This window comes from Vicugna pacos, chromosome 8, assembly GCF_048564905.1.
Source record: "Vicugna pacos chromosome 8, VicPac4, whole genome shotgun sequence".
Lineage (NCBI taxonomy): Eukaryota > Metazoa > Chordata > Mammalia > Artiodactyla > Camelidae > Vicugna > Vicugna pacos.
Genome location: NC_132994.1, coordinates 18,463,368 through 18,480,164, shown reverse-complemented (window position 1 = coordinate 18,480,164; position 16,797 = coordinate 18,463,368). Strand labels below are relative to the sequence as shown.

General features: G+C 32.3%; 1 protein-coding gene across 4 annotated transcripts in view; it reads left to right on the top strand.

The window, feature by feature from the left end:
* The window catches only part of RNGTT (RNA guanylyltransferase and 5'-phosphatase), a 198,009-nt gene that overhangs the window by 73,050 nt on the left and 108,162 nt on the right, over positions 1-16,797 (top strand). For all 4 annotated transcript variants that reach the window (XR_012074822.1, XM_006200295.3, XM_072965592.1 and 1 more), the window contains exons 10-11: positions 1,388-1,459; positions 6,621-6,785. Coding sequence is in view for 3 of the 4 variants with exons in the window: in XM_006200295.3 (XP_006200357.1) it covers positions 1,388-1,459; positions 6,621-6,785 (237 nt within the window). In the remaining variant the exon portion in view is untranslated. The remainder of the gene's footprint in view (positions 1-1,387; positions 1,460-6,620; positions 6,786-16,797) is intronic.

Here is a 16,797-nt window from a genome sequence, read left to right as displayed (position 1 = left end):
TGCTGGGTCCTGTGGTAGTTTTATTGTTGTTTTTTTTGAGAGAACTGTTGTACTTCTCCCCTAGTGGTTGTCCCATTTTATAGTCCCACCAATACTGCAGTCCAGTTTTCTTAACTAAATTTTAGACTTAGGTAGTTTATGTTTACCTACTTTTTTTCTGTAACCTAGGGTGATAGTGGCAGCTGTAGGGAAGGGGGACATTGTGGTGAGGGGTTGTTGGGAAGAATGCAGCCTAGGTATGGGGTCTTTGTTAGAATCTCTGGGGTCTGTTCTGTTTGGGTGAGTGTTTTCTTCAGCTAGTTGGAAGCCATACTTTATTCCAATAGTGCTCAGATTATTTGTCCAATTCAGTATGGAGTCCTTTAGCCTTTATTTCAGACAGAAAGAGTGTTCTGTTATTTTAATTACTCTTCATCAGAAGAGGGGGAAAAATGAAGACAAGAATAACTGCTGAGTTTGCGTCAGTAAACAGTTTAAAATAACAAGTGATTTATATCAAGTGTTGGATGCAAGATGATAACCATAAATAAATGTCTATAGCTTAACGAATATATGTTTGAGAAAGAAATCCATGGGTAATAGTTTCTTAACTATAAAATTATTTGTCCTAAATCAGTGTGTTCTTTGTAATTTTAGATGGTTATGTATGGATATTCTGTCATGAAATTGGTTAACAGAATACTGCTTGGTTTTCTAGGAAGAATATGAGGAAAGAAAAATAATTTTAGGTATAAACCTATTATTAAGAATTAAAATTTTATAAAATACTACATTTTATACATGTAATCATCCTTTAGTGTCCTTTATCTCTTTTCTGTCAGAGTGCAGAATTTAAGTTTTTTTTCACTTAATGGCTGTGATATATCATATTCTCTTGTCCTGTTCCCTTTGTTTGTAGTAGAGTGATAGGGAACTAAGAAAGACCGTGTAGGTCACTTGGGAGTTTTATCTATAATAAGGTCACCGTTTATACCTATGGATTTTATAATTAAAGCAATTGGCATATAACAAAACTTGAAGCAATAATGATTTAACAAAATTAATTTTTAAAATGTTCCTGATACTTGGAATTTAAAAACTGTAGTCCCTTCATCCTGATAGTTGCTTAGTAATTCAAACATAAAATGTATCATAGTAATTCAAATATAAAAAAAAAAGGAGATATTATGATATGATTTTATTGCCATAGAGAATAAATTCATGATGGGGATTTTTGGGGGTGCTGACAGTCTGTTGATTTGATCTGAATGTGGGTATGTTTACTTTGAAATTTCATCAAGTTGTATATTTACAATTTATGTGCTTTCTGTATGAATGTTATATTTTAATCATGCTAAACAAATTGCTATCAATGTATGAATAAACTTACCCTCTTTTCTCTTTCAAGGAAATGATTATTGACAGAGTAAATGGACAGGCCGTTCCTAGATACTTGATATATGACATAATTAAATTCAATGTAAGTACCTTTTATGACTTATAAAATAAAAATTGTCACCAAGGTAATTGGTTTTTAACAAATAAAAAGTGTTACTGCCTTAGAAATAGTAGGAAAGAAAAATGGTGACTCTTTCAAGTTACTTGATACTTTTATATCTCCTTTTCTTTTCTCTTTATTGCCTAATATTTTGCACATTTCTTTGTCTTTGGATTCTTTAGGAACCTCAAATGAGTAAAGAAAAACAGTTAAATTGTGATCAAATAATATAGCATTTTGTAAAATGGAAAAATTCTGTTTTAGTTATCCTGTACTCAATTAAAAAAAGTCTCAAGATTTTATTACTGTTTATCACTTAAAAAAGACGCAAAAACCATGAGTGTTGACAGTATAACATGGAGGTACAAATATGTTATTAATGAGTACAAGCAGGAAACTTAAAAACAGGATATAAACTTGCCTGTTGTAAATAGATATAAAAAATAGGAATTATATTCTCTACCCTTTCGTACAATTTTAGACTCACCAAGAGTCTGCCTGTTAATGTTTAATTATAGTATAAATGTCTAAATTATTTCGACAGTACAAGATGACTTCTGTAAATAAATGCAGGAAGTTTTTTTAATATTGTATGTATATCCATGAAAAGGTGTAATCGTTCCTCTAGACATATGTTATTCAAACTACACAGTTACTTAGTATTCAAACAGACTGGAAGCAGTTAAGATTTCTGGGATTAGAAGTGTTAAATTTTAAGGTTTTGAAAATTTATAACAAAATTAAAAAAAAAATCTCTTTTTGGGGATATACATTTTAAATTGCAGTATTAACATTCAGGATTGCATTAATCCAGATTACTTTTTACTGGATACTTTCCATGTACATATCTCATTTTTTTGTTATATTTCAAACAGAGTTTCGAATTTAAGAAACTCAAGGTCAGAAACCATCAAATTTTAATTTTGTTCTCTTTGTGAGAACTATATTCCCCAAAAGCAATGCATTCCAGAATTGACCTATTCTTTATCACAGATCTGGAATAATGTTCATTGGCTTGTAACGAGACATAAAGGGTGGGGTGGCCTTGTTTCTTTGAGAAGGGGGGCGCGCTGTCTCCTTTGCCTCTTCATAATGAGCTGTACTTTAATACTGTTCAGTGCAAGCTCATGTCTCAGCCTGGAAACTTTGTCTTAGATAACAGCTTTCTAATTCTTTAAAAAAATATGAAAAATTTTAGCATACACAAAAAATACAGAGAATAACATAAGGAATACTCATGTACTGACTTCCAGATTTGTTGAAGTTTAACAGTATGTCATTTTTACTCCACTGTCTTTTTAATAAGAAATAGGTCATTGCAGATTCAGTAGAAATTTCTTGTGCACACCTCTCTTATCCTATTCTTGACCCTTTATCCAGAAGCAGCTTCTACCCTGAATGTGGTGTTTGTTATTCCCAGGAATGTTTTTGATATCTTTACCAGCTATATGTAGATCTATGAAAAATATGTGATCTTCTTTTGCAAGGTTTCCAGATTATATAAATGTCGTTGTACTGTACTATGGTACCTAACGTTTGCTACACCTGATTTTGTTGAGATTTATTTGTGTTAATACATGTGTTTAGTTCATTCACTGTAATTACTATTGAATATTACATTGTATAAATTTACAGAATTTATCTTTTTTCCCTTTGATGGATATTTGAGTTTCCATACTTTGCTGTTGTTACACTATTATTGTATGGAGCAACTTTTTTCTTTTTTTTCCTTTCTTTCTTTCTTTTTCTTTTTAGTGAAGGTACTGGAGATTGAACCCAAAACCTTGTGCATACTAAGTATGTGCTCTACCACTGAGCTATACCCATATCCCTAGAACAATTTTATATACTTTTTGTTGTGCATATGTGTCCAGATTTCTCTAGGACAGTCCTCATTCCTGGGAAGTGATAACTTGGGAAATGTTTTAAAAAGTTCAGTTCCTCATCTCTACATCATGAGGATTCTGATTAAACTGGCAACTTCAGCTATTTTGTTGTATTGCTAAATTTCCCTCAGAAGTAGTTGTGCCACTTTACCACAGTTGGTATTATCAGACTTAAAAATTTTTGCCAGTTGGATTGTTTTAATTTGCTTTGCTGTGACTACTAATGAAGTTAAGCATATTTCATGTTTATGAACTTGTTTGGATTTTTCTTTTGTGATTTAATTGCAGGTCCAAGTAATCTTCTAATAGTTACCTTTTCTGGATTCTAATCCTTCCTTAGTTATGTATCTGGCAAACAATATCTTTTCCAAATTATTATCTGTTGATGCACAGTTGTTTTTCATTTTAGTAAAATCAAACTCACTAGATCCTAAAGTTTGTGCTTTTATGTCTTCTTTAGGAAATTCATCAACATATTGCTGTAAAAATGACTCATTTATGCTTATCTCTAGGTCTACAATGATTCATTCAATAAGTATTTATTGAGTGCCTGCTACCATATTTCATTGACGTTAAAGTCACATTTTTTTCTTTTTAATTTTTTTAATTTACTTTTTTGGGAGAGGAGATCATTAGGTTTCTTACTTTTTTTTTTAGAGGAGGTACTGGGGATTGAACCCAGGACCATGTGTGTAAGCATGTGCTCTATCACTTGAGCTATTCCCTCCTCCCAAGTCACATTTTTTTCTGATGTTAAAGTATATTTGTAATTGAAAGTGTCATGTAATTTAATTTGTAAATTTACTATGGAGCTTTCATTGATAGTTGACTACTTTGTTTATTTTGAATCACAAAGTCAAGGTCACTATTAGAAAATTTTTTTTGAAATGGTAGTTTAAAACTTTTAAGTTCCTTAATTTATTATTTTGTCCAGCAAGAATTTCACTGATAATTTTTTTATGTGTCAAGTATTATTCTAGGTATTGAGTATACACAGATGAGTAGGACATAATTTCTTGCCTTCAGGGAGTTCATAATTTAGTTGATTGACCTCCAAAGAAGGACAACAGTTCCACAACAGTTCACTGGGATTTAGGAAGAAAATAGGAGAACTTCTGTTTATTCTTAATCTATTATTTAATTTTTGTCTGCTTTATAACATTATAGAGTTGTACATGTATGCAATTTATTAAAATTAATATGCATGTATTATATACAATTGTTAGGATATGTGTTTAGATTGGATACAAAATCAAAAGAAAATTGCAGACCACTGGTCTTATGAATGAGAATGTAAATGTAAAGAAATAGTTATAATGGTACTTTCAGTATAATATCAAAGATATATGAGAGATACAGAAATATATGAGAGAGGTACTAGAGAGTTTTCCAGCTTACCGTGAGTATAGTTGAGTCACTGAAACACGGAACTGCAGACAAAGGAAGTGACACAAATTAATTTTGAAGGATTGAGTCTTAGAGGTCAGGAATGTTGGATGGTTGTTAGTGTACTTGATGTGTGGTAAGATGTGAGACATAGCAGGAAATGAAAATGGATTGGTGGGTAGGCAGCCAGATTACTTGAACAAGGCATTTTAACTTAGTTCTGTACATAATAGGACACTATTGAAGGGTTTTAGTTATGGTGATGATATGATCATACCTTTATTGTTTTGAAGAACTCCACTGGTAGTGTGGATAGTGTTTTGAAGTGAGAAAGAACTCAAAACAGGGAGGCCTGTTCATCAGTAGTTACTGAGTGCTTCCTGTAGTCTGTTCTCAGTGATTCAACACCTATCTCTCAGGAACTTCCTTTATGATAGGCAGCAGAGATGTGAAGGTGAACTTACTTTCAATGTATTCTTGTTTTGGTGAGTTTATGTATATTTTAATGTGAAAAGTATCCAGGAGGGAATTTAGATTACTTACCTATTTTTAAACAGTTACTAGACTTTTAATTTTATTTCTTAAAAAAAAATAAGAGGGCTTTCTTATTTCACTTTAATTTTATAGGGGTCTGAATTCATCTAATAAATAAGCCTCACATTTTAGGTTTTCAACCTTGTTAATGACATAGGTGACATGGAAAAGATTGTGCATGGACTGTGTGGTTATTTACTAACTAGCATTTCCTCAATAAATACCCTTTACAAACAGTTGTATGCCTTTATGTAAAGGGAACATTTTCTGCCTCATACTGAGCTTTTGCTCACTTTGTCTTGCTCTTTATTCTTTGCCAAGTATCAAAATTGTCATGCTTCCAAAGTTGAGAAAAAGTCATCCTTGAGGCATATTTATTGTTCACAGATTAAGCAAATGTTACCACCCCCTTGTAAACATTAGGTTGGGTAAATGTTGGGTTGAGTAATATAGATTAGAGAAGAGGAAGAAGACAGAAAAGATGGGGAAAATACATGGAAGGGTATCCAGTTGTAGGGTAAAGAAGAGGGTACTTGATATGCTATTGAGGTGAAGCTGCTAACCTGGACCATTAATGTCACCCAGATGATGTGTTATAGCTATATTTGTATATACTATTGGGAGAGGGCAAGCCCCTACCCTCAACTCATACAAAAGCATACATGTGCTTTTTATGTCATGGTTCAAACCATATATATGCTGTATATGTATATCATAATCTATATACTGTATATATACATATGGGGGAGAAGAGAACTTTCTCTATAACTGTGTAATTAAATATATTACATAAACCTTGTTCTATATTAGTTTTCAGAGTTTGAGAATGTATTTGTCTAATAGATATCTTCTACTTCTTGATGCCTGTGGAGTGTTAACACTTTAAACAACAAAAAATATCATAGGTGACTTTGTTGCTTATTTTTGTGTATTGCTTCCTTGTACTTTCCTGAACTACATGAATCTTAGGGTTTAGTTGTTTTTTTTTTTTTTTTTACTGGAGGTACTGGGGAACCTAGGACCTCGTGCATGCTATACATGCACTCTACCACTACTGAGCTATACCTACCCCCCTGGATTTTAGTTTCCATTAGAGGATTACTAATTCATAAAAATAATAAAAATGATTAGTGAAATATATTAACACTTTAATTCAGATGTGAAAACTTTGGACCAGTTATCAGGGCTGGCATGTGTGGTTGTGCAGGCTTTGTACTGGGCAGCTCCAAAAGATGCTATTTACATAGACTGCTATGTACAGTGTGACAGTTTTGATAATTATGCTGAGAAAATAGTTTTTAGTGTTGAAATTTAAATAATTGTTTTGTTTAATTCAGGCACAGCCGGTTGGAGATTGTGATTTTAATATTCGTCTACAGTGTATAGAACGAGAAATAATAAATCCTCGACATGAAAAAATGAAGTCGGGGCTCATTGACAAGACACAGGAACCATTTAGTGTCAGAAATAAGCCATTTTTTGACATCCATGCTTCAAGAAAGGTAAAGTTTTCTAATTAGCACTTCACAATGTATCAGAATTCAGCTTGCAAAAGGATTATGAATGACATTTTGCTGCCTTCTTGTCTTGGTTTTTCCAGAAATTACTTGAATTGAATATAGTGCTGTTTTGGACAAATATGAATAATTCCCTGGTCTGCTCTTTAGTAAGGCTTTTTTTTTTTAATTGAAATATAGTTGATTTACAATGTTGTGTTAGTTTCAGGTAGTACAGCAAAGTGATTTTTGTATGTGTGTGTGTATACACACGTGTGTATATGTGTATGTATATAGATGAGTGTATATATGTATGTATATGTGTATATATGTGTGTGTATATATATTCTTTTTCAGATTCTTTTCCATTATAGGTTATTACAAGATATTGAATATAGTTCCCTGTACTATATGGTAGGTCCTTGTTTATCTGTTTTATTTTAGTAAGATTCTTAGTTATGGAAACATAAACTGGGTTGCTTTCTTATTTCTCATAATAGTTTTTGATTCATGGCTGTTGGTTCATACTATATTTTTTAAAAAGCTGTAAACAGTATAGAATTATATAGAGTGAAAATCACCTATTAGGCCTTCTAAAGGTCAATAGTGTTTGGTACATAGTCTTATTTAAACAATTAATTTACATATATATATACACACACATACATATATATGGAAGGTCTTTTATTGATCTTTGTTGTTTTGACACTTAAAATGCATCATGCTAAATATTATTATTTAGTATGGGACTTACTATTTCACTTAACAATATGACTTGGAGGTATTTCCATGTCCTGCAAAGAGATTTGCTACCATATTTAACTGCTGCATTGTATTTGACAGTAAAGATGTACCACCATGGAATTGTTATGTTTTGGAGGAGGGGTGGTTATGATTGAATAATACAGGAAATAAAGAAACATAAACAATTACAAAAGTTTTAAACTTTTTTCTAGTATAATCTCACATGTTAGATGATGTAAATTTTTGTTGTATTTTAACTGCTTCTGCTCAAGTCCACTCAATTTGGTATTAGCTCTTGGATGTAATTTTAGCAGTAATGTCAGCACTGTTGAGTGCCTATCTTTTTTTCTCTACCAAGTTATCCTTCTACTTTCTTTAATATTTTGCATAAATGCCTTCTTGGCATGCGACTGGTGCCATGGTCTTCCCATAGTTCACTGTTTGCCTTTTGTGTCTGTTTTGGCAGCAGGAATATTATAGGGGTGCCTACAAGAGTCTGTGCACTTCTCTGCCCTGCCCAGTCGGTGGGGTGAGGATAATGTTAATACTTAAAATGGGCTATACCCTTGGTGGAAATCTGCTATTGGAGCTATGTACTCTCATAGAAATATTTTCTAAATTATTATACAGTGTCAAAGTTGGGGAGAAGCCAAATTGTTTCAGTTTGCATTTGTTTTAAAAAAAATGAATTTGACAGCTTGTGTTGTCATAATTCAAAGTTCAGCATTTAAGAAACTGTGTCTTGGTAGTTTTATTAGTTTAACTCAGTGCTGCTTAGAAATGCTTAGAAAACTGTCCTTAAGGGAGTTGAAGTGGTTATGTAGAGCAACTCTTCATGTAGTCTTTCACTAGAAAAACATGATGCTCTTACTTTTTTTCCTTTATACTTAGCTTATATAATCCCCCCTTTGAAATCATCATTGGATATTCTTTTTTTTTAAGCAGTTCTAATATTTGGAATTGTAAATATAGGTTCCCTTTTCCCACCTTTTCACTTTTTACCCTTATTTTTTGTTTTCAATTTCTCTTCCCAAAGTATAAAGCTGTAGAATACAGAGGGGGAAGCACATTGTATTGCAGAGATGGTCTAAAGGGTAAGACATAGTAACACCAGTTATAGAATAGTAGCTACACTTGACAGGTTGTTGCTGTAGAGATTAATGTATGAAAAAAACTAAAGAAAGATAAAACTTGAGTCTTGTAACCTTATTATGTTTATCTTTGCTAATGGGAGTTGTGAAATAGTGGTATTACAAATGATAAAATGTTTATTAGGGAAGTATATATCATTTTTATGAAGAAGGCTAGTTTTTTTTTTCCAGTTAATTTTTTTAAACATTTTTTATTGAGTTATAGTCATTTTACAATGTTGTGTTAAATTCCAGTGTAGAGCACAATTTTTCAGTTATACACGAACATACATATATTCATTGTCACTTTTTTTTCCGCTGTGAGCTACCACAAGGTCTTGTATATATTTCCCTGTGCTTTATAGTATAATCTTGTTTATCTATTCTACATTTGCCTGTCAGTATTTATAAATTTTGAAACCCCATTCTGTCCCTTCCCACCCCCTGCCCCCTTGGCAACCACAAGTTTGTATTCTGTGTCTATGAGTCTGTTTCTGTTTTGTATTTATTTATTTTTTAAGATTCCACATATGAGTGATCTCATATGGTATTTTTCTTTCTCTTTCTGGCTTACTTCACTTAGAATGACATTCTCCAGGAAGATCCATGTTGCTGCAAATGGCATTATGTTGTCGTTTTTTATGGCTGAATAATATTCCATTGTATAAATATACCACATCTTCTTTATCCAGTCATCTGTTGATGGACAGTTAGACTGTTTCCATGTCTTGGCTATTGTAAATAATGCTGCTATGAACATTGGGGTGCACATGACTTTTTGAAGTAGGGCTCCTTCTGAATATATGCCTTGGAGCAGGATTCCTGGGTCATATGGTAAGTCTATTCCTAGTCTTTTGAGGAATCTCCATACTGTTTTCCACAGTGGCTGCACCAAACTACATTCCCACCAGCAGTGTAGGAGGGTTCCCTTTTCTCCACAGCCTCCCCAGCATGTATTGTTTGTGGACTTTGGAATGAAGGCCATTCTGACTGGTGTGAGGTGATACCTCATTGTAGTTTTGATTTGCATTTCTCTGATAATTAGTGATATTGAACATTTTTCCATGTGCCTATTGATCATTTGTATTTCTTCCTTGAAGAATTGCTTATTTAGGTCTTCTGCCCATTTTTGGATTGGGTTGTTTGTTTTTTTCTTATTAAGTCATTTGAACTGCTTATATATTCTGGAGATCAAGCCTTTGTCAGTTTCATTTGCAAAAATTTTCTCCCATTCCATAGGTTGTCATTGTGTTTTACTTATGGTTTCCTTTGCTGTGCAGAAGCTTGTCAGTTTCATTAAGTCTCATTTGTTTATTCTTGCTTTTATTTCTATTGCTTGGGTAGACTGCCCTAGGAGGACATTTTTGAGATGTATGTCAGATAATGTTTTGCCTGTATTTTCTTCTAGGAGGTGTATTGTATCTTGTCTTATGTTTAAGTCTTTGATCCATTTTGAGTTTATTTTTGTGTATGGTGTAAGGGAGTGTTCTAGCTTCATTGATTTAGAAGAAGGCTAGTTTTTATATAGTTTTAAATAAAATCTACAACCATGAAAATGCACTTTTTGGTAGAAAATAATAGAATTTCATTTCTGTCTATAAAATCTTGAAGATAACTTTGATTTTAGGACTTTATTAACGTAGCTCTTTAAATAAGCTCTTCGTTTTGTCTAATTTGATCTGTCCTACTAGTGAAGGGATAATGAGTTGTTCAATTTTTAACTTAATATAAATGCATAGATGTTAGAATGCAGCATCCTAAATGTAATAACAGGTAGCAATTTCTTAAATTATAATTTTATTTGCATTTACCATTTGAAGGCTAATTAAAAAACAATTGTTTGAATCAATTAAATATGGTTAACAAAATTTTAAAGTCAGACAGTAGATAGTTTTCTGTGTATCATCTTCTCAGAAGAGTTATCAACCATTTCTTTATGTACATGTAAGCAAATACATTTATTTATATTCTTAACACTCTTACCCAAAAGGCAATTTGTTTTTTATTTATTTATTTTTTTATTTAAGTATAGTCAGTTTTTGATGTTGTATCAATTTCTGGTGTACAGCATAATCGTTCAGTCATACATATACATACGTATATTTGTTTTCATATTCTTTTTCATTATAGGTTACTACAACAAGAGGTGATTCTTAACATCCTTTTCTGTACTTTGCCTTTTTTTTTTTTTATAAGTTAACAATTTGAGTCCCCTGGCCTCAGTATTGGTACATATGGATTGCCTTCAGTATTTTTTTTTTTTGTAGATGCACAGATTTCCATCTTATCAGTGTACCATGATTTATTGAACTCTTCCATAGTCATAGACATTTGGGTTGTTTTAGCCTGTTGATAGGTTATCATTTGTTTGTTTTGCATATGGATATCCAGTTGTTTCCTCACCAGGTATTGAAAAGATGGTTCTTTTTTTCATTGAATTTCTTTTGCATCTTTATAAAAAATAAGTTGTGATGCATGTCTAGATCTACTGCTAGATGCTGTCTTCTATGCTTTTGATTTAGTTGTCTGTCTTTGAGGTAGTACTATATTGTCTGGATTACTTTTATTTATAATAAATCTTGAAATCAGATAGAATTAATCTTCCAGCTTTGTACTACTTCTTTGAAGTTGTTTGGCTATTGTAGGCCTTTGCATTTTCATTGAACTCTCTTACTGCATTTTGTCATTGTTTGTAATAATTCTTCAGTTGATTCTCTTCGATTTTCTGGGTGTTCAGTCATAGTAAGTGTAAATTGACATAGTTTTATTCTTTAGTTTTTTTCATATGTTAATTTTTGTCTTGTCTAATTCAGTTACACATAAGTACAATTTTAAATTGTAGTAATAGTTATTGGGATCCTTGACTTGTTCCTGATTTGAGTGAGAATGCTTCTAGTGTTTCTTTATTGTATGTTGTCTTTGAGTCTGATATCTACTTTATCAGGTTCAACAAATGTAGGTTTGGTTCTGTTTTACTGAGTCATTTTACTTTTAATCAAGAATAGGTTTTCAGTGTTGTCAAATAGCTTTTTATCTACTGTAGATATAATACTTTTTTTTCTTTAGATATAATACTTTTTTTTCTTTCTTAAATCTTTATTTTATGAATAAAATGAAAATATATCCTAATACCAAGGCTTTCTTTTGTTCCTGGGGTAAGCCCTACTTAGTGTTAATATGTTATTGCTATTATTAATTTATTTTTTTGAAAAGACTTTTTTTTTTTTTAAGAGCAGTTTTAGGTTCACAACAAAATTGAAAGGAAGGTACAGAGACTTCTCATACTTCCTGCCACCATGTGTGCATAGTCTTCTTCTTTGGTAAATTCCTCAATTTTACTTTAATATGATTAAGCCTAAACTTGACTTATTTTCCATTTGCAAAAATCCATTTCTGCTAAGTTATTTCTACTAAGTTGTCTTTCTTCATTTCCTGTTCACTTGCTTCTCTCAACTCCATGCTTTTCCCTTGAGGGTAGTTAATTATGTTCCCTGCAGGGTTGAACAAAGTTGGGATTTAGTCAAAGAACATGCAAGAAATTGATCTTGAGTGATTTTAGGAAATTGTGCTTGATTAAAAAAATAAGCAAGACTCCATCCTTCTTTTTCATCTCACACACTTAAATTAAAAAAAAAAAAGAAAAGAAGAAAGGCCTAATGATGTCTTAAAAGTTTCTAACAATAAACTTGTTTTCCTCTGCTTAGAGTCCTTTTCCTTTCTCATGTCCATCCAGTTTGACTGCTTTATTAAAATTCTGTGGAAAATATTTTTACAATGATTTGTTTGTTGCTATGTTGAAAGTAAAATATTTGCTCTGTAGGATGAATGAGTAATAAATGTGAAGATCTCCTTTCTAATAATTGTTGAGTAGATTAAATAGAGAATTACAAAAGCCTCTTTTTTTTACTACATTTAATTTTTCAAGGGCATGTACTCGTCTAGTTTAATAAGGATTTTATAAATATTCATATTTTTCTTGCATACTTTGCTAGATAGGAAATTTAGGTTTTTATGTGCATTTGTGCATTTCATTTGGCATTCAGATTTATTTTCTAGGTATTGCCTTACTTTTCTTTCTTTTCTTGTTTTATCCTTAAATATAAATTTATAGTTCTTAAGTGTTTGTCTAAGGCCAGTAGTTCATAAAGAAAATCTAGCCATAAGGTTTGTTATTTGTATGTACAAGTGTTATATGACTTTATCAGTGTCGTATTGTCTGCATCTTAGTAAGAGAAAAAGTACCTTTGAGAGTTTGTTTTTGCAACTGTGGTTGAAGAGAAGAATCTCTGCTTGGATTTGAAGATCTGTGCTTCACACATAGAGGTTTTCAATGATTATTCCTAATTTTTTATGTAATTGCAGATACAATGGTGAAACTATTTTGGTTTAAAGGCAGACACAAGATTAAATGAGGATAACTTTATGTATTCTCATATTTCTGGCATTCAGTTTTGTATTATCTAGTCTATTAATATGTCATTCATCACTGAAATTGAATATGGCCTGATGGATCTTTTTAGTCTCATTCATTTACCATTTCAGAGGAGAATTTAAGAAAATCACAGTAATGCATAGTAAAGCGAATTCTTAATTGCTTTTGTATAGTGAGCCTCAAGATTTATTGTCTGAGGAGACTTCTGGTGCAGTAAATCTTGTTCACTGAAACATGAAGAATCATTATATCTGGTACCAAATATATTTTAAATATTTCTATGGACTCAGTTGTAACGTGAGGAAATTTCTGAATGTTCAATATCACAGCTTAAATTTTTTTTTATTATTAGCATTAAGGAAATATGTATTAGTAGATTCAGAAGAAAAAAAAGATTATTGGCCACTAAAGTGATTAGGAGGCATTTTTTTTCCTAAAGAATCTAGTAGATTAATTGTTCTAACCAACTGTGGTTGTGACTTTACTGTGGGTTAACAAAGGCACAGGATTGACTTATTGCACAAATGTCTTCAAATCAGTTGAACACTTTTTCTTTTTTTAAAGTGTGTGGCTCTCAACAGTGTGAGCCAATACTTTTATTAGTATCTGAGCTAGTAGTTTTATTAGGATTTTAAAGCAAAAGACAGAAGTTAAGTAATAGCTTTTGCCCTTTCCTGTTGCATAGAAAATTAAGTGAACCTTCTGTCATTGTGGAACTTATAGAGGATACTTCGTCCTAGCATGTGAGTTTAAAAGCAACTTTTCAAAGTACATCTTGTTTTGTTTTAACTAAAGAAAAAAAGTTCACTACCCTCATCACATTGCTCAAAGAGTAGATAATTAACAGTTTCAGACTTTCCTTAAACCCTGCAATATATATTTCAGTTCTCCTCCAAGTACTAAAAAGATGACTATAAATTGGAGTAGAAACATGGTTGTGAAAATGTAATCTTTTGGAGTGGATTAGGAAAACCAGGGACATACCTTTTTTTTTTGTTTTTTTGTAAATGGATGTCTGGGGATTGAACCCAGGACCTCGTGCATGCTAAGCACGCACTTTACCACAGAACTATATCCCTCCTCACCAGGGACATAACATTTTTTAGTTGGATTGTATTTCTTAATTGTTGAACACCTATCTTGTCATTTTTATACCCCAAATAGAGCCAGTCTTACCAAAAGTAAAATATAAAAACATGTCATTGTTGAAGGATTGCAATAAAATTTTAAAATAATTTATAAAGTTGCTAGGAAAATGGATCCAAGATTTCTCATTTTAGGTGCTTTACTACTTATTGCAGCAGTAAATATATTTGAATATGTATTGTATAATGTTTAGTCATACAATATTTAGTCTGTGGTGATGATTTCACAGGATGCACACAAATCATTGGAGAACCTGATTTGATTGTAGAGTCACAGATTAACTACTCCTAATATGTGGCATAATCCTGTTACCTAGTTAATTGGGTGTGATTTTACAAATACTAAGTCGGTTTAGAGAAGCCTTAAACTCATCAGTGACAGCATTCTTGCTAAGGCTTGAGATACTGAGGACAGATGCATGAGAACAAATTGTAAAGCACAGGTGTGATTCTAGTGCCTAGAAATCTTCCTTGACTTGTGGTGGGGTTACAGTGTGGTAAACCCACTGTACGTTGAAAATATCAGAAGGAAAAAAATACATTTAATACACCTAATCTACCAAACATCATAGCTTAGCCTAGCCTACCTTAAACATGCTTAGAATTACAGATTAGCTTGCATTTGGACAAAATCATGTAACACAAAGCCTATTTTGTAATAGAATGTTGAATAGTTCATGTAATTTATTAAAAACTGTTTGAAAGGTGAAAAGACAGGATGGTTGTATGGGTACATAATAGTTGTAAGTATCTAAGTTGTGTACCTTCATGATTACATGGCTGGCTGGGAGCTGTAGCTAGTTGCCACTGCCAGCATCACAGGAGAGTACATACCACATTTTGATATCTTGGGAAAAGGGAAGAAGATCAAAATTCAAAATTTGAAGTACTGTTTCTACTAAACGTGTATCACTTTGCACCACTGCGAAGTCAAAGTATAAGTAGAATCATTATAAGTTGGGGATTGTATTTCATTCTGCAGCTTTAAGTAATGAAGTTTCAGAAGGTTATCAGAGAACCCTATTGTTCACACAGAACTGTGTTTTTTGTACCTCATTTTACCAAATAAGATGCCATTAGTTATAAGATTATGCCTTTATTTTACGTACTGCTGAATTAGAGCGACCTCTACCAATTAAAATGGATATGTCATCAATTGTAAGATATATCCTGTTTTCAGAGATGTGAAAAAAAGTGGGCTGTGAAATAGACAAGTATATCTTTCCTGATAGAGAGAAGGACTCTCTGTTTTCTCTGTGCTAGCTCATAAAATTGGTTCAAATAAACTAGGTATTTGAATAGATTAGGCTGAGATCAGAGCATCTATTGTTTTTCTCTTGTTTTCCACCAGTGTGTGCCATTGTGCCATCAGTCTTGCTCACTTTGTTAAACATGTGTGCCGGGTTCACAGTGGGGTGGAAGATAGTGGGATATTTAAATGAAGTTTCTATGAACACATGGAATATGGCAATCGTAAGTGTGATGTGCAAAGGAAACATTTAAGAGCAGTGGTCATAATCAGAAAGAACAGTATTGTATAGTCAGTGTTTTCTGGGAAGTAGTAGTGTACTATTATGAAAGAAGATCAGTATAGAATATAGTTGACCCTTGAATTACACAAGGATTAATGGTTCCCACTCTCCACGGAGTCAAATTCCAGTATAACATCACAGTTGGCCAGCCCTCTGTATTCGTGGTTCTCCATCCGTGGATTCAACCAATTATGGGTTGTGTAGTACTGTAGTATGTATTTATTGAAAAAAAATCTGCATGTAAGTAGACCCTCAGGATGGTGGCACACGTGGAGAAGAAGACCATGACTCACACGTTTAAGTCTGTGTTGTGAGTTTGATAGATGTCATTGAAAAATTAGGGTTAGAGTAGCTGGTGGATATGACCAGAGGATTGGGACTCTTTATATGAAAGTAAAAGGTAAATTCTTGGAAATAATTTTAAATTGCTATGAGATTCTACCATCTGGATGGGGGTTGGGCATGTGTTTATTAGTTGCATGAGGTCATTAAGCACTCCTTTTAGGACTTGCTCCTTTTATTCTTTCTTCTTGGAGCTTTTTAATCCATGAGCCCTATTTTGCCTTCTCTGTTATGGTGTCTGTTAGTGTAATAGACTCTTCCTACTTGAAACTTTTTTCTTAATGCCCTTCTCTTCTCTGTAGTTCATTTGAAATGCTAAGAAGTCATTGTAGGAAAAAAAAAGATGATTTCTGTTACCTCCTTTATCATCTGAATGTTTGTAAAAAATATACTTTTGGAGGATACTTAAAGTGGAGAAGAACAGTACTCTAAATATTAAATAATTTGCTCTAGTTCATAGGTGTTATAATAACAGCTGTATATTTCTGAATTAAAATCTTGCCATGAATTAAAATTTGCCAGGTCTGTTGAATTATAAACCAAAAGAAAATAGGTTGATGACTTTAAAGGAATAGGATAATTATCTTTATTGAACTCATTATTGTGGATATAATTTTACTCATTTACAAATTAACAGAAGTCTACTATTCTTCTATTTACTATGAACCTGAAAAGGAAAAGAAAATGTCTAGT